At 43.4% G+C, this 18355-nt stretch overlaps 1 protein-coding gene across 10 annotated transcripts in view; it reads right to left on the reverse strand.

The window, feature by feature from the left end:
• Positions 1–18355, reverse strand: part of RBFOX2 (RNA binding fox-1 homolog 2) — a 171299-nt gene that overhangs the window by 130336 nt on the left and 22608 nt on the right. For all 10 annotated transcript variants that reach the window (XR_010720880.1, XR_010720878.1, XR_010720881.1 and 7 more), the window contains exon 2: positions 5269–5319. Coding sequence is in view for 6 of the 10 variants with exons in the window: in XM_066184020.1 (XP_066040117.1) it covers positions 5269–5319 (51 nt within the window). In the remaining 4 variants the exon portion in view is untranslated. The remainder of the gene's footprint in view (positions 1–5268; positions 5320–18355) is intronic.

The following is an 18355-nucleotide window of genomic DNA, read 5'->3' on the forward strand; positions in this document are numbered from 1 at the left end:
GAAATGAAGTTCATTATTTTCTATGGCACACTGCAGTTAGGTCAGTAATAGAATACCCCTTCAGTCCTGTCTAGTACAGTGTGGAAACATTTCATTGCTTGCCTGAAGGGAGGCTGTAGAAGCCAGGACACAGGAGATTTGGCAGATTTATCCTAATCCACCTAATTTTAAACATAAGGAAAGTACTCAGAGCAGTTTCCCATCATTAGCTTGGTCCCATCCCAAATTTTGGGTTGATTGCTTTCAAGCCAAAAGGGACTCTTCAAAAGTACCAGGAACACTGAGCCTGGTCTTCTCAATTTTATATGGAGGATCTCAGAAGCACCATGATCTTTGTCCTGGCTATTTACTCACAGAGTAAGGTGTTAAAACTTTATTTGAGCCTCTTTAGAACCTCTCTCTGCCTCTGAGTTTAAGAATTTATATTAAATACACTTTTCAAGCAAGGTAAGTAAGCAACAAACAACTCAAAAACACACAAACTATGCTCCTTTCCAGTTCCTGAATAACTTAACATTTGCACTGCCACCACCTCACAGGTGACAGAGCCACATAACATATGCACTGGAGGGTTTATTCTCATGGTCAGTTACTAGGAGGAAAACAAATTAAAAACTAAAACTTTTCAGGAAGACTACTTAGATTTGAACTTTGAGACAGGGAGTCTTTGCTACAAAACTGACCAAGCAGGGCACTAGAGAGACTGTGGTTGGTGTTATCATGGTACAAGTGAAAACAAGCAAGTGACCAAGCCATTTTCCTCCAAGATGACATTTTTATTTGCTTCATGGCAAGAGCATCTCAAGCCTGTTGATATTAAATCAAGAGATTTTTTGGGGTGGATATCCTAATCAATGCTGGGCCACTTAGCTGCTAATCGAGTTGTGGCAATATTCCCAAATTCACACTTCATCCACATAATGGAGAAGAGGAAGATAAGTGAAGGAGTCTCAGACCACACAGATGAGAGAGGACAGGTTTCCCCTCTGAACTCTGTGTCAAGATCCCTGCTGCTTGCTGCCAAGAGACCACTAATGAGCAGCAGTGCCTCCATGTAGCCAGCTTCAACAGGAAGCCCGGTGACCTGCCTCCCCATGGGAGCTCTCACACACCCTTCACATCTCAGGATGAAGATCTTCCTTGCCAAACTCCCCACATCAGAAGGGACTGGGCAAAGAAAACAAACAGGGAGGAAAAAAGCAATGGGGAGGCTTCCTGTTCTCACAGGCTGCCACCACTGCTGTTCAGTTTCCCCTCACCAGCTTGTGGCCCCAGGAAAGGCAGCGCACACATCCGCCTGGAGCCAGCGATGCTCCGCCAGATATTCCAATGCAGCAAGTGAATAAAGACCCAGGGGGGAAAGGCTGACAATTGGAGAGGATTTAACAGCATTTCACCTTAAGCTTGAACTCAAAACAGAGAGGATACTGATAAAGCTGGCCCTAGCAGTTGCCATAGGCACCCACTACCTTGGGCTGCAGCCTCATCTACATACAGGAGAACAACAGGTCAGGCCTGGTGAGTGCTCAGATGGAAAACCAGCCACTGAAATTAAGCTGTCGAAGGAAGTGTCACTTGTGATAGGTAACAATGTTTCCACCACATTAGCCCCAAACCAAAGGCCCAGTTTGATTTAAGAGTTGAATTTAGGGAAGTACAAGCTTTTAAAAGAGGCTTCAAACTAATATCGTAACCCGTTGCGTTAGCTGAGGATCACTTTCCATAACAGAAGAGGTATAATAGCTCTAATATCCTGACCCAGTTCTGGTGTGTGCAATTACCTCCTACTTCCATAAACTCTCTCCTCCTCTCTTCCCTTCAGTGGCAGCTAAACAAGGTGTTCTTGCTCATTTTGCTTCCTGTTGAGGAACAAAATTATTCTGTGCAGCTGCCAAATTCTGCCACAGAAGTGCCAGTATTCGGCGCTCTAACAAATCTCAGATATCAGGTCTAATACATTTGGACATGAAAAGCCCTAGAGCAATATGATATAGGTCTTGGCTATATACAAAATTAGCTGGGACAGTCAGCATGGAACAGCCTTCTGGAAGCAGAATATGTATTCTTGATGAGTTTGTCTATATGTAAAAGCTGTATCAGTATAGCTGTACCAGTCATTTTCCATGTTGAGACCAAGTCAAAGCACCTCGGAGCTGTTTGTCGCAGCTTGAGAAATGAAGCAAGGAAGTCTTGGTTCACTGCATTTTAGGCAGGCGCTTGCATTTCAAAAAAAGAAATGCCATTTTGTTGGCAGACCTAACAGAAGGATAAAAAAATTGAATAGTCCCCAGGGAATAAGCTCTCCTCACCAAAAGACCTGGTTCTCATCTCAGTCAGCAATGTTACACTATGTTACACTAATGTTCCCTCATTTTCCCTTTATCATGGGCTTTGTCCCTGCCATCAGCCTAGCTCTGGGAAAAGGAAGGGTATCCTGCCATTCCTCAATGTGCATTAGGCATCCACAGAGCAAACCCTGAATTCTGAAAGTAGTCCCAGAGAGCTCTTCAGCTCCTTACAGGACTGTAACACAGATCCAGTAGTGCAACACTTCAGCAACAGAAAGCCTCTTTTTAGGCAAACTTATACAATAATTATTTAGCACACATGCTCACCAGGTCCCATCACCACAAAAAAGTCCAGCAAGCCAGCACTCTGGCAGAGCAAGTGAGGAACAAAGGGGCTGCACAACCCACACAGAGCTTAGGGTTATCATAAAGCAATCACACAAGACCAGAATTCTGAGAGAAAGGGCATCAACATGAACCCCATTTCATTTCTCACAGTACTGCTGCCCATGCATGAGGACAACAGAATGCTTAAATACTCGGGAAAAGATACAAAATAAACTCCGTTCTGGAGACCTAAGCAATCCCAAATGGTCTAAGTGAGGACTCAAACCAATCACATATTTCCACTGGCAGGAATAAAAACTCCAATAATCTGGAACATCTGGGTATGATTTAACCACTAGAGGGTGTAAAAACAGCACAATGAAAGGTTTGCAGCCAGCAATTAACAGCAATCAGGGCCTGAAGGAATGAAAAAGGCATTCAAACAAGCGAAGGAGTAAGATGCTACATAAAGTGAAAGAAAACACTAGTCAGAATCTGACTACTGTGGTCACAGAATGAAAAGCCCTAAAAATAAGCTCTGCTTTGCTACTTCTCCTTAAGAAAACTGTGGAAAAAAACACAGTACAAGTACTTACAGTAAAGAAGTGCAATGGAGAAGAGCACGATACACTGGCTTACCCTCACCAGTTCAAATCCAGCTGCTAATTTGAGGAAATCCAACACAATTGCTCCTGTATCTCATAATTACTTTGTTACAGGGTGAGAACCCCTACACATACTCCCCACACCACTTCCTCCTTTCCCAGTGCAAAAAGGCAGGTGTCGGATCAGCCATTGCTGATCCTCCCACACCAGCCCCAGCCTTCGGCAACAGAAGTCTTCTTTTTCTGCTGCTATCAAGTTAGAGGCCTGCTATCAGATTAGCTAAAAGCCTTGAAACCTCATTAGTGAAAACCAGGTCTGAATTTAAGCTGCTTCAGGGATACAAGCAAGACAGAAGGACAAACACTTACTACAAATCAAATGTTGCAGAGAGCAGGAAGAAAAAAAACAAAACAAACAAAACACAGCCAAAAAATATTTTTAGAAGCATTTGCTAAATGAAAACACACAAGTTAAACTGCAGCTGTTTGTCCTCCAAGAAAATTCCATAAAGCTATCTGCCATCTGAAATACATAGACACACTTGCTAACATACACTGCTCCCTGTCCTCACCCATACAGAGCTCCCCAGGGCTGCCCAGGCTGTAATTCTCGTTTCACATACTGGCTGTAGTACAGCTTCCCATGCCCATCTATGCTGCTCTGACAACCTGCCAGCAACAGCAGTTCTGGACTTTCAAACCAGAAGAGTTAGTACGGGATGAGAAAGAGGAAACCTGTGAAGTAGGATGTACTGGTAGGTATCAAAACACCCTAAAATACCCCTAAATGGGTAGGTAAAGTGAAGCACCAAAATAGGGTACAGAAGGTGCTACAGAGTGGGAAAGCCAAAGGCAGATATGAAATACTTTAAGGATCTGACTGACTCTGTCTCACAGCCTAGCTTATCTCAGCCTGGACAGAGTAGGAACACAATTCTCACAGCATCCCAGTGTGTAGTATTTATTTGTGCTAGTTAGCAGTTTAATATATCCCAAAAGACATTCTGAATAATTTCCTCCGATAAACTCGTACACACATACCAAGCACCAAAGGTTTAAGATCTTCAGTTGCTGAGGCTGCACTATGCTGCTCTTCTTCATAAAAACATCTCCCATTAAGCTGTTACTACATATACCCAGACCTCATCAATAGATGATGAAAATCACTTTCTTTATATAGCAGTACCTGAGAGTATTAAAGAATTTGATTTTGGTTTTGTTATTTGCTCATTACTGAAATGTGCTGCATTATTGATTTTCCATGCATATTAATTTCCTGCCACACTGGTTCATACTCTGCTTTGCAGTAGCACTGCAGAACACTGAAAAAAACTTTGTTCTAAGAAGGGAGATTTAATGTGTGACAGCTGTATCTTACAAACCATTAAATTTCATTTGTTCCAAAGCATCTCCTCCTTCTATCGCACAAATTCATCAACCAAGAGTTCTCTGTCTTCTGTCAGGAGGCAAGAGAATGCTTACAGATGCAGTGCACTGAACGGTGTAATTTTTACTGCTGTAGGAGAGCATCCTGAATAAGTGCAAGGGGCAGGGGCCCTGCAGGACTTAAAAGGAATGCAAGACAAGTTCACAGATATTAGAAACAACCCAACAGGACATGCCATTCCCTACTCCACCAGCAAAGCAGACTCTCACAAAAACTCAGTGTTGTTTTGCTCCCCAGATGCCAGAATTACAGCAGTAAGTATAAAACAGGGCCAAAGCATGTACTGGCACTGAACATCTACATTCATGAACACTGAGGAGATATAGTGGGAGCTTAGGACAGGGATTCTAAGCTGTGACATTTTTAAGAATCAAGAATTTCCTGAGCTGTTGGTAATGTGGATGATATTTAACCCCTTACCAGGCACCTTGCCACATTCTGCTGGAAGCCATAGAAACCCATTCAATTAATCACATCTCCACAAACAATCCACAGTAGAACAAAACTATTTCCACTCCATAACATGACAGCCAGGAAGCTGTCAGACAAAACATGTACGGAGATGCATGGACATAGGCATTTACTGCAATCAGACACTTACTTGATTGTCTCTTGCTGGATATCCATGATAACCTGAAGTCAGAGGCTCGTTCTGCAAGACAAGAAAACAAAGAGCAAATGTAGGGGTTACAAGGAATAGAAAGCAAGGAAATACAGACCTGTCTTAACTCAGCCAAAGACAAGAACCTGCATGAAATGGGGGAAGAATGAGCTAAAGTATTCTGCCAACTTCCTTTTTTCCATATAAGCCAATACACCTAAAATTTACTTTCAACTGCATATGCCAAATTGTGTGGAAACAAACCCAAAGCCATCAAATAAGCACAAACTATAAACTAATCCTACTCTACCCTCTGTAGTATCAGTTATGCATACCTTTTCCAAAAAAATTTTGATATGCAAACACATTTACTAGCATGAAAACTGAACAAAACAGAACATAATACTACAGAAGCTATTGTGCACCTCACCCAGTCTTGAAGAAATGCTTCCCTAAAAATTAGCTGTTAATGTGTCATTTTTTTCCTTTTCAAAACCATATTAATAGTTTAATACGAACTTAAAAAGCAGTAAATGAAACTTCAAATACCCCAGGTAACCCTGTGCAATACCTCGACACTCCTAACAGGAAATCAATCCTCTAGGCCTTATTTCTTCAGTCCAGAAGGGACTCTGAGCCTACACATTTTGTGTTATTGGCAGCTCCATCATCCTGCTCTGCAGGAATATATGAACCTCCAACAATTCTGGAATTTCTCCATGAAATTCCCAGATCCAGCTCTATTTTAGCTGTGCAGTGGGAATTAAGATAACATAATATTTCCTAAATGTTTATTTCTGTTTCTTAATTTATTTTTGGTTCCTCTCTCTCCACACATCCTCTTTGAAATGGGGAAAGGGCACTCACATGCCTCAGGCATGCATCTTCCTGTCTGGGCAGAGGATAAACTAAACTAGACAAAGTCTATATCAGTTCCACTCTGGTACCCCTGTGCATTCACAAGCAACTCCCAGCAGAATGTGAGGAGAAGGAGGAGGAGGAGGAGGAAAGGAAACAGCCACCCTCCACAACTACTTTTTAAGTCTATCTCCTGTTATGACTTATGAGGAGGAACTCTTAAGTCAGCCCTGCACTTTCTCCAGCAGCTCTTGGGGAAGGAGAGGAGGGAGAGAGAGGCCCTGACAACACACAGCAAAACAATCTCAAATTGTCAAAAGCAAATACTTTACGGGCATGAAGCTGATTGAGATATACAACCACTGTCAGGAAAGAGGTTTTGTTGAGATGTTTTAGGTTTTGTACTGGGACATATGAGTGAAAGGCCAGGTCCTACCAGAGAGAGGTCCACTCCCCCCTACACAGGGCATGTGACCACTAGCACAATTTCACAGTTTACACTAAACGCCTTAACACAATTCCTGCTGCAAAGCAAGGTGCTAATGTTTCAGTGCAGAGACTAGCAATGCTATTTGAAGTTTGTGTCCATCCTCCCTCTCTTCCTCTTTACCTCAGGCCTGCCCAAGGGATTCTCTGTGGAAAACTGCCAGGAAACATTCACCCTCTCCTCAAGCTCCCATGGTAAAGTAGCATGCACAGTATGAAAGCTTCAAGGACCAAAAAAACTTTTGGCAGCCAATTTTTGGGGATTAACAGTAATTAATTAGGCTGGCCACCGTGTGAGTACATTCTTTTCAAATACTAACAGCCAGAAAGCAGGTTAAGCACAAAACCCCACTAACAATTCAGAAACAGAAGGAAAGACAGAGAAGTTGGAAGAAGCAAACAGAGACCATCAACTACAGCACCACTCACAGCTTTTGGGTTTTAACTATGAACTTAAGTAAGAAAAAACAACACCACGATGAAAACGCAGTCTTTCTCCAATGTACGTACACCTTATAAGCACTGTGATTGTTTATCCCACTAACTGCAGTTTACCAATGTATGTCTAAATACCATAAACATCCGCCTTGTATTAGGAGAGGCGGTCCTCTCCTGAAAAATTATATTCCAGGCATGCTTTTAACAGTACTTATACACACACCTGTAAGGTCAGTATCTCAGACAAGTTCCTGCACAAGTCTCTCTCAACACCCTGAAAACCAGAAAGATTTCCAGACAGAGAATAAGGAATTAATGGACAAGTTGCCCGTACAAATACTAAAGATAAAGGCAGTGAATGAAAGCTGAAAGTTATCATAAAGAAAGGAAGGAAAATGAATTTGTTATTTTCAGGATGATGTTCTTCACATAAAGGACTAAAAAGAAAGACTGTCATCCCGAGGTTATGGCAGAAAAGAGACAGAGCTGAACTTTGTGGGATTTCCTGAAACCTAAGAACTTGGGTGCCAAAAAACCACATCTAAGAACAGTTTCGAAAGTAGAAGCAAATCACTAAACTGAAGAGAAAGATGATTACGGAGATCTGAGGGCAGTCCACAATGCGTAACAAGACAGAAAGAAACAAGAAAAATGGAATGGAGGGGAAAATGCCACACATCCTGCAACCTCCACTTTGCTTTTTGGAAGACAAACCTCACAGAATGAAGACTAAAAATATCTGAGGGATATGGTTGCATCAGGAGGTAAAAGAAGAGGTGAAAGAGGGTTACATTAGTGAGAGTTCCAAGATAACAGAGGTTAGAAAGAGGGCAGCAGCTGGAGCATTAAGGTCACAAAAAGGCCAAAGATATCTGTTTGCCTTTCATACAGCAATGCTCCCACCAAGTACTGGACTCTTTGCAAAATCCCCGCTGTGCGTATCATTGCTCTAATTGAACTTAACTCTCCAAGAGAAGCCCGGAAGCGCCTAGGGAAACCATCTCCTGCCAATAATCTCCAGTGCTGGCAATTTTACAGGTCACTAATGGTGAATCTGGGGCCTGCTGCATGATTATTCCATACGGAGTTTGCTTTTGTTGAAAACTAAACAGAGCAAGAAGTGAAAGCGTTAAACTCCTACAACTGGAACAGCACAGTCCAGCAGCATCCAAACAGAAAACCCCTGCTAGTAGGAAATCTAAGGCAGCAGAGGCTGGGGATACAGCTCAATCTCATCCTCTGACTGCACAAAACAAAACTAATCTCACAAAATGGAAGTGAAAAAGAGAGAGGGAAGGTTTGACACAGATAAGTACCCCCCACAAACATAGAGGGACCCTGCCCTCAGCAGCCTGATGGGAGAGGGAATCCCCAGATAACTCCATCTCTTTTGCACAGCTCCCTCCTGCCAATTACACCCTCTTCTGATGCCAACATGCAACCAGACATTCATAAAGGAATTGAGTTAGGTAGCACCAGCCTGCAAAATCAAATCAAACTGCCACTGGGATGTTTCATTACTTTGTTTACCACTGAAAGGCATTTCTCAGGCACTTGCAATTTGCTTTAGAGTAGGGAGAATAAAACTGGAAGCTAATACCATAAAGCAGCTTTCTGCAACACATACTGGGTTTTTATTCAAACCACATGGATGATCTCACACATGGGCTTCCACATGTCCATAGGATGTGTGACCATTGTGGCTGTAGCCCAGCAACAGCCTCTGTGCAGGCCAACTAGATTTGACAGGAAAGAAGTCACAACTCAGTCAATTCCACTAAGTCTTTATCACCCCTTTATTTCAAAGTTTCCCCACTCTTTCATTTCCCAGCCCTGCTAACACAAGACCTTTTCCACTGGCACTTGCAATAGTAAGGTCTGCCACAAACTGCAAGTCACAGCTATGGCCTCAGGTCAGAAGAAAAACTCAGCACAGTCATTTGCAGATGACTGAAGCTCAAAGTAGATGCTCTTGCCCGAGCAGAACAGCCAAGCTTTGGAGTTTTTGGGGTTTTTGATACTTCCCAGCTCGACAAATTCTAAGAGAGCTGAATTAGACACATCTTAAAAACATAAGGAACTGCCAATAAACCAAGATTACATTAAGAAGTGATCATCTCTGCAGGTGGCACTAACTTATGAAAGGCCTCAAAGGACTGGAATAAAGTTATTCCTCGAGGAAAAATGTCCCAGCTCTAACACACAGTGGCAGGTCTGAAAGTCCTTCCATCCTTTTCTTAAAATTAAAACTAAATTTTAGCTTAAAAATGCAGTAATCCCCTTTTTGGACTCACCTGACCCCAGAATGAATCAATTTTACATCACAACTTCCCATTTTGCCATATGCAACAATCACTGAGGCCCGATCAGCAACTGTTTCCTGACAGCCAAATTAAACCTAAAGTCTGCAGGTTAAAACTTTGCTCGTAGGAACCATCAGCTTAGCAAGTTCATCCACATCTCCCCCAGCCAGAAAAACAATTCCTGCTGAATCCAAGCTTCAGCTTGAAGTGCTGAGTCCTTTCCATTGCAAAGATAATCTCAGAAACATGACCAAGCAATCTCTTCCCTGGATCTGCAGCATTCCTGCTTTCATGACAATGCCAGGAAAAGTGAAGTGAACGTAGTCCTTTCAAGTTCCATAACCACTTGCTGGGTTCTGAACAGCAGCAGCAAAGCTCACAGGAACAACTCATCTGTCTCTGCTCTGGCTGCCCCCAAGAGCTACGGGTGGTGCAGCAGCCTGGTCACTTGGAAAGAAGTGACAAAGGGGAGTCCCTGCACCAGAAAGCCAGAAACCCTTGGACTACACAGAGCAATGAAAAAAAGGCAACAAGAAATTACTTGTTCCTCCCGAAAGCAAAATGGGATTTTGAAGTGATGAGATAGCACAAGCTACACATTTATCAGAGACTTGTATTAGACAAACAGAAGCCGCTTTTTTAGAGCACAGTGAATAAGATGGTCACAATAAGAAGAAAAAAAAAAAGGCTGAAAACACTGGCTACGACGCTATTAATCTAAAAGTGACAGTTGCGAAAAAGTAAAGATCATGAGCCAAACAGAAATCCCAGTGCTGTTCATCACAGCCCAGTGGTTTCACCATCTTTTTTGTTTTACTTCTTGCATACAGGAAAGACAGAAACCCTGCGCTGGGGAAAGGCAGGGTGGGTGGGGGGGGATCGTCTTGAAAAAGGCTTTTTAGTATTTAACTGTGGCAGAGCACTGCTAAAACTTTAAATGCCTTGATCTTACTATCAGTTGCTAAGAAAATAGGCAATTCTCTATCAGACCTGTACTTGCAAAAATTATTGCATATAAACAAAAAGGAAAGAACCATTTCTTTGTCCAGGAATATCTAATGCATTCAGTCTGCCTTCTCAATTGTGCGTGCTGTCTCCTACTCCAAATTGTCTTTGGATAAAATTAATGGGGAAAGTAGCATCTAAGGGTGAATTACCAATTATTAATGAAAAACTGAACTAAGTAGTTTTTAAATGGATCTTAATGTCACCCTTCTCTCTTGATACTTATCCTAATTTGATATACAGCTCTTGCTAATCACTCTGCAACATCAATATCTGTGTCTATAGTATGGGACGCTTCACTTCAGCTGTCTTCACTTTCAATTAAACTTGCTTCATGGCTTTGGCTGTTTTCCACGTGTGCAGACTTCATCTAGCAAAGACCTTCCACTTACTTGCTTCATTCTTAGTGCCCTGACATCAACAACCTGTACAATTTGCCGGACGCAAGTAGCAGGACTTACATTTTACTTTTCACGCACTTCTCGACCACCCACCCCCCTACTCCCTCTTTTTTAAAAGTGTATTTGGGGACTACAAGCTCGAGATTCTGATAAAAACCACCACAACAAGTACACAGTGCACAGCTGCCCTTGATGACTGGGAAGAATGCTGGCTAGCACAGCCCTGGCTTCCGACACCCACCGCAAGGACTGAGGCCACTTCTTGAGGGAGGGAAAAGCGGGGGGCAGCTGCCAGCGCAGGGCTCTGGCTGTGGGGGCCTGATGCCGGCAGCCGTGCCCACGGCAGCAGAGAAGCGCCCACGAGCTCCCTGCTCTGTAGCCCAGTGGAGGCCAGGACAGAGGCTCATCCGGCCCCTCTTCCTTCCTGGAATTCTGACACCGTTGCTGCAGCGACAGCAGCCTCTGGCCTAGGCCCACCCCCACCCTGCTCCAGGCTTCCCCATATCCTAAAAATACCGTGTTTTCCGCAGGAGCCAGTACGATGAGGCAGGAGAACTCCCGTGCTGCCATGTCCCAGGTGCCTCAGAAGGCTCCAGGGAACGAAGCTCCCACCTGCAGCCTCTCACCCACCCCAACCCCACAGCATAAGGGGGTCCCTGTCCTGGGTGTTCACTCCAGCCTCCCAGTTCCACAGAGCTGGACTGGACACCCGGCTCTGTAGCAGGGACATGGTACCCAGGGAGCCCACAGCCCAATGTGGGACCGCCCAGCCACCGGGAAGGGGCAGGACCCCGGCGGAGCCCAGCTGGAGGGAGGCCAGGCCTGCCAGAGGCTCCCCGGGCGGGAAGCCCAGTGACACAGTAAAGACAGAAAAGGAAAGTGATGTCAGATTCATAAAAATAGTCTCCTGCCTTGACCAGAGTTTGAAAAGTCTGGAATAGTCAGCCAGGGAAGCCCACAAGGTGGTCAGATAGAACAGGGCAACTTTGGGATGGCTGCATCCCTATTGACTAGAGCCCCAGTGATGCTACCCAAACGTGTCAGTGCCATTTTCTGTACTTTGAAATACATATTTTCTTAACTTCAATATCCTGCCACTTCTTTTCTGTGAATCTGTATGTATAGGAAGAACAACTGATTGGCATGGCAGAGGCTGCAGAATGGAATAGAGACAAATACATACCTAACCAAACCTCACAGAAAAGTTTAAATACTTTCAGGTCTGTTAAAATATTCATGATGCAACAAGTTTGCAAATGCATGCTCAGGCTTTAAGCTGACAGTGTCCATATGGAGTTACACTACAGATGTCTAATGCTGCAGAGAAGAGAGATTTTCATACACAGAAAGCACTTCCACAGTTAAAATTGAAGTGTATTACACATATTCTTTATAACAATGCTAATTCTTCCCTGACTTCTTTTTTTTTCCCAAATAATTGAAGTAGCTCTCTGGTCAGCAGCAGCCTTTCCCCAGGCAGGTTTTTCATTTTCTGGATCAGACAATGGATATTTTCAGCTACTCAAATAGATGAGATTTTATTAATTTAGTGTAATTTAAATGTGCAAAACATGCACTTTCTTTGGACTACATATGGTAGCATCCTCATACTGCTCCAGGCATAAAGAAAATAACAGTCTGACTCTGCTGGTCCATGACCTACAGTGGCAACAATAGATCCAGTGCAAGTTAAAGCCCGTGGGAATGCTGTGCACTGTGTGACGTCTGTGATCCAGCAAATACAAGGACACTCCGCATGCACAGAAGTCAATAGCACAAAATATTGATTTCCCTCCTCTTTTACTAAGCAGAAGCATTTTGAAATGGCTTCATTTATACTCTTACTCAACAGAAACAGGAGACGGCTCATAACAAAGCTCTAAAAACCAGCACTGGGACACCTTTGGATGCCATAATTGTTACATAGGGCTGAGGAAGCATTTCACACAAAATTTACACTAAGCCAACTCATTACAGGGCAACATGCTCATGGCATGAAAATCTGGCTTGCTCAAACATGATGACTACAAATTTTCACAAGGTGAAGAGGACTACAGAGTTTTGCCTTACTAGACAGCTTCACTGCTCTGTTTCCTTAAAAAACAGGATGGAGAATACAGGAGAGAACAGGACGAGGGAGATGACACCATGGATCCAGAAGGGAAGTCAGTTGATCACAAGCTTCTTGGCTGATTTTACAAATACTCATAGGCTGCTGCTCAAAGGCTAAAAAGAAGTAAGAGTACTCCTACTTTGCAAACAAAATTATAGTTGTCATATTACCTTCAGAAGAAAAAAGCTGAAGCTAATTTGTCAGCTGGGTGTGAAGAGGCTGTGATATAAAATTAAATCTGTATCGCTCTAAGGGAAATTGGCACAAAAAAGGGATAGAGGCTCAACAGCAGATGATTCTGACAAAATCATACTGTATACTAAGTGCTGCAGGCAAATAGGTGCAAGAGAAATTTTCTGTGCCCTGGACACACTGGCCTGATTGCATAAGCTGCCCTACATAGTTACAGAAATTATTTTCCTGGGTTCACATTACAAACCATCTTCCCTTTCCCCAAAGACATAAATTGTGCAAGCAGTGTAGCCAAATGCAATTTTATCTCTGGAACACCGCAAGTGCCCACAGCCAGCTTGAGAAAGAAGTGAGGTGGGCAGGCTCATAGGCTGGAGCTGTAATGGCAAGGGGTTAAAAAGCCTGGAGGAGGGAGAAAGCAGAGGGCTTGGAGCAGCCTGCCTCAGCAGCCAGGACTGTTTCTGATTAAGCCTGTAGGATTGTGGAGCTGCACAGGAAGCGCTGGGGGGCTGGGGGTCTCACAGTCGCCATCCCAAACACACTAGAAATCTTTGTGTTCCAGCAGCACCATCTGGAAACAGTTAGAGAGAAACAACTCCCAGGCCTTACTTCGCAAAACAAAAAAAAAAAAAAAATCCACTCTTAAGACCATTAAGTCTGGCTTCTTCATCCCCCTCCTGGAAAGCTCCTCTCCCTGCAACAACAGGGAACAAAAAGGCATCTCTAAAAGGGAATGAACCCCCTCTCGTGCTGCTGCAAGAGCAACTTGCACAGCATGGCAGCTCCCTCTGCTTAGGAGGGACACCCCAAAGTGCATCCCAAAGAGTATCCAGGGCACTAATTGCACCTAATATGATCAGCTTGGGGAAAACATGGACAGCAAGTCATTCCGCAGCTACAATATCCCTAAATGGGAGCTGTGCACATTCAGGGATACCCTGAATTTCAGCTCTTGGAATGTCCCATTTTTCTGCCATATATCAGCACATGGATTTGAGAAAGCCCACTTCAGCAGAGACAAATATTCCAGACACACACAAAGATTTAATTCTGTTCTTAAGAGAACAGAAGGACCATGATGCAAAGCACATCATCATGGTGATGGCTCCCCTACTGCCTCAGAGGTACTAAGGATCAGAAGGGCAGCAGAGACTGATCCAGCCATTTCAACCCCTGACAGGCTCCTTCTGATAAGGGAACTGTCTCTTAGTGCCTCTGCACAAGTTTTGAAGACAAAGAGGGTGTCTGTCTCCAAAGTGCCATTCACTAGTATTTTAAAAGGGAAAAGCAGAGGTCATGACTGTTGAATTTAACCAGAATAAATCCTCATGTAACCGTTTATTAGAGGGTTACTCCCCTTGCAAGGGTTGCTATCTCCATGAAGAAATAAAGCCTGCTTTTACTCTTCCCTCTCTGCTTTACCTTTACTCATCTCCCCCACACATATCACTATTTTTCAGGATTTTTCTTCTAATTAGACACTGGAGTGCTACACATTTGCCTACAAAATTGTAGAGAAGTATCAAAACAAAATCAAAGCTAACCTTTCAACAGCCCAATTAAGCAATTCCATATGAAAAGTAATGAGTGATTCCTGCTATAACACAATGTTGTTTCGCTACAGAAAACACAACTTTGCCTTTCTTTTTACATCCACCTTGTAGCTGACTGCCACCTTCTTGCCACAGACAGGCAGAATGGGATGTAGACACATGCCAAAGCTCTCTATAACCAGAGTGCAATTTATAAAAATAATAATAAAAAAGTCTTAAAATAACAGGTTTTCTAAGCCATTAACCAAGGACTCCTTGGAATCCACTTGTGTCATACAAATGTCCTCACTGCTCTTGCAAAGCTGTTGCTAAACATGATTGTCTTGAGATACCTGCATGGTAGCTGTGGTCACACCTCTCTACTGCAAAGCATGCAAAAAAAGAGAAATCCTGCTTAAGCTATCAGAAATACCCAGCCTAGACAAACTGCACAGGATGGCAGGCTATAGCTGATGTCCCAACCTAGGCAAATAACTTATGCAGGAGGGATGAAGCATTCCCATGCAAGCAATGGTCACAGCTAGAACACTGTTTAAAAAAGGAAAAAAAGGAACACTGATCAAAGGATCTCCTTCCCTCACAGAGGAGAACACCTCCTCTCTGGAATAGTTTTAAGTACATGCTTTGTTTCAAAATTTTAAGAAAAAGAAAACAAAAAGCTGGGAGACTGCTCTGAAAAGAGAGGAAGATACAAAACAAAACACAATCCACCTGCTATGGGGACCAAACGAAACATTTGCAGTAAATTACTGTTTCCATTTCATTGCACAGAAGCAAGGCAAGCCTCTCTGAAGACTTCTCTAAGAAAGATCATACTACTGTGGAGAGCAAAATTAATCAGAGAGGTATCTGCAAGTGGCCTGAATTCTTCAGTTTGGTCCAGATGGGAATGCTAGCCCTGCTTAAAACGGAATGGCTGCTGCTGCTTGTATTATGCCCAGAAGGGACAAGAACTTTATACATCAATGGAAAAATTGAGAGACTTCCAGCAGTTTCACGTATTGGATATTCTTATATATCCTGTGTGTAAATACAGCCATCAACAACAAAAATAAGATTGCAATTAAACAGCACAAGCTCATGGGAAGAAATTGGGCCTGAGAAAGGTCAAGACAGGTGCCAGAGACCTTTGTGGTGACTGCAATAATAAAGTCCCAGGCTGCTGCACCCCAGGAACCTGGGAGACTGCAAGATCTGGGCCTGTCAAGCAGTCAGGAGACAGACACAGTTCTTCCCTGCAGCATCCTACATGCCTTCAATGCATTTCTCTCTTATTACGAGCTTTAGGTTTAGTTAAAGCCCAGGAAGTCCTCAGAAGCAGCATACAAACTCCTCACAGAGCCACAGTTCCACCCTATTGTCCCTATGGATAGTCTGAAGCCACTGGAAAAAGACCCACACCCCCCTCCAGGAGGTCTCAAAACCCCCGGATTGCACATTCCTGCCAGCACCACACAAAAGCATCAAAGCCCCCTCCCTTCCCCTCCTGCAAGACAATGTAATAAACAAGGCGGTGAAACTAACCCAAACTAGTTCCTCGGGGATTTGTACCCTCTGCCCCCTGACTGTTTCCCATTCCAGCCTCCTGCAGCTACAACCACAGCCCCCCCCCCACCACCACGTCCCCTGCTATGGTCCCTCCGGGCAAAAGGGAGCAAACACCATGGCATGGCCGGACTAATTGTCCAGCTGCACCACATGGAGTGCATAATCCACAAGCCCTGATTGCCTCGCCTTCCGTGGGGCACTTGTCTGCATCTCTCCCACCCCATCACCGTTTTTCACAAAGCTTTTAGGAAGGCGATAGCATTGTAATTCCTCCAACTTTAAAATGGAATCGAAAATACTGCTTGGTTTGTAAGTGTGCATGTGTGGGCAGGGATTGTCACAGCACATTCACCTAAGCTTGTTTCCTCCACAATTTAGTCTAAAAACCTCTCCTGTGTGCAATCCCTGGAGACTTCTTTGCATTAAGAAGTAACATTTCCCTCCCTGAGCCTGCAGATGAAATGCAGAACAAAAGAGATCTAAAAGCATTGGGCTCCTGAAATTACAGCATCGTGTATCTTCCTATGCAGCACATTCAGATGGAGGAAACAAAAAAGGGAGTCACCCTCCCACTAAACACAAAAACATCTTAAATTAGGTACAGAGAAACTGGCAGTGTAGCAAACCTCGGAGCTGGAGCAGACCTAAGGCACTGTGGCAAATAGCAGAGGAGAGGGCCAGTTAAATCTTAAAACCCTGCCAAAGCACCATTTGGTTTTTTTGTTTTATTTCTCAAGGTTTCTTTGTAAATGTAGCCAACATTTTTAGTCAAAGCTCTAGACAGTTGCAGTCCTAAATTCAGTTCTACTTGCTCCTTCCCTCTGCACGTTGCTCAGCCCAAGTATAAAGGGATTAAACCTCAAACTCCCTCGAGCTAGGCAGTGATACAAACCTTTTAAGAATATGGGGTTTACAGCCAGATTAAGCCAACCTCAAAAATCACTGTACCAGCAAAGTAAATCACTCTGTTTTTTTTTTTTTTTCCTCTCTGGTTCCCAAGTGCACATCCCTACTTCACCTCTTGCATGCACAGTAGGGATCACAGAAGAAAACTGCAAATCAGATCAGCTTGCTGATCCTCCTGGAAACTAATCCCTCAGAAAGGAGAAGGATTAGATTCATGAACAAAGGTGGATGCTGCAGGCCACATAATCCATAACACCTGTATGTGGGAGAGTGCATGACCACATGGTTGGAGTCAGGGAGAAGGCAGGGCTTCTCTTTCAATGAAAGCAGCTTCCCATCAGCTTAAACCAACTGCAGCAATGAGAACTTTGCTGACAAGACTTCTCCTTAGAAACTACCAGTCCTTGACCTCCATGCATTCCACAGCCTTTTACACAGGCATCTAAAAACGCTGTAGGATTCAGAATTTTTACTCCCTTGAAGAACTGATCATCAGAAACATCAAGCAATTATCTGAAGCAGCAGAAGAAAGTCATGGTGTCATCATATCTCATGGCTTCCCTTCCTCATGCCAAAACAACTCCAGTACTGTATGGCCTAACCAGATACAGGTGATGTTGGCTCAAACTTTGCTATTGTGTCCCTCAGAAGCAAGGAGCAATGCAAGTCTGCTGCTACTTTACCAGAGACTGGAGCTACTTAAGAGAGTTTTCATGGGCAAAGTGTTGCTCTAAGGATAGTAGCAAAGAGTACTGCAAACCAAGCTGTCATGCTTAGTCCATTAATTATGTCCAAGGCTGTGAGAATCCAGGAGGGAAAAGGCATTTTCATCAATTGAATCTATCTACACTAGGTAGCTATTTTTCAGATCACTAATTGGAGAAGATCTACAAAAACAAATGCTAATACCTTTCTCCCCAGGTTTTCTCATTGCAGAAGCACTGCTCTTAGCTACAGACCCATCTACCACTGTCACAAACAGATGTCACAGATTTGATAAGACCAACTGCAGAACACTGATTCTGGGGAGAATGAAGCATGTAGAAGACTTCTAAATACTAAAAGTACGCATGACTTCTCTTTCGCATTAAGAATGTGGACAAAAAGTCTTCAAAAACTAATCCTGAAAGAGCATATATTGCTTTCCCTGTATTACAGGGAGAGGAAAGAACAAAACAAATCTCCTATAGCAGTCACATTGCTTAATGCATTACAAGAAAGCACTTAAATTATGATCACAGAAGATTGTGTGTATACAAAACATCTATTTTTGCAGCTATATTA

The sequence above is a fragment of the Chamaea fasciata genome, unplaced genomic scaffold (genome assembly GCF_029207755.1).
Source record: "Chamaea fasciata isolate MVZ Bird 193981 ecotype frontalis unplaced genomic scaffold, bChaFas1.0.hap1 SCAF_5, whole genome shotgun sequence".
Classification (NCBI taxonomy): Eukaryota; Metazoa; Chordata; class Aves; order Passeriformes; family Sylviidae; genus Chamaea; species Chamaea fasciata.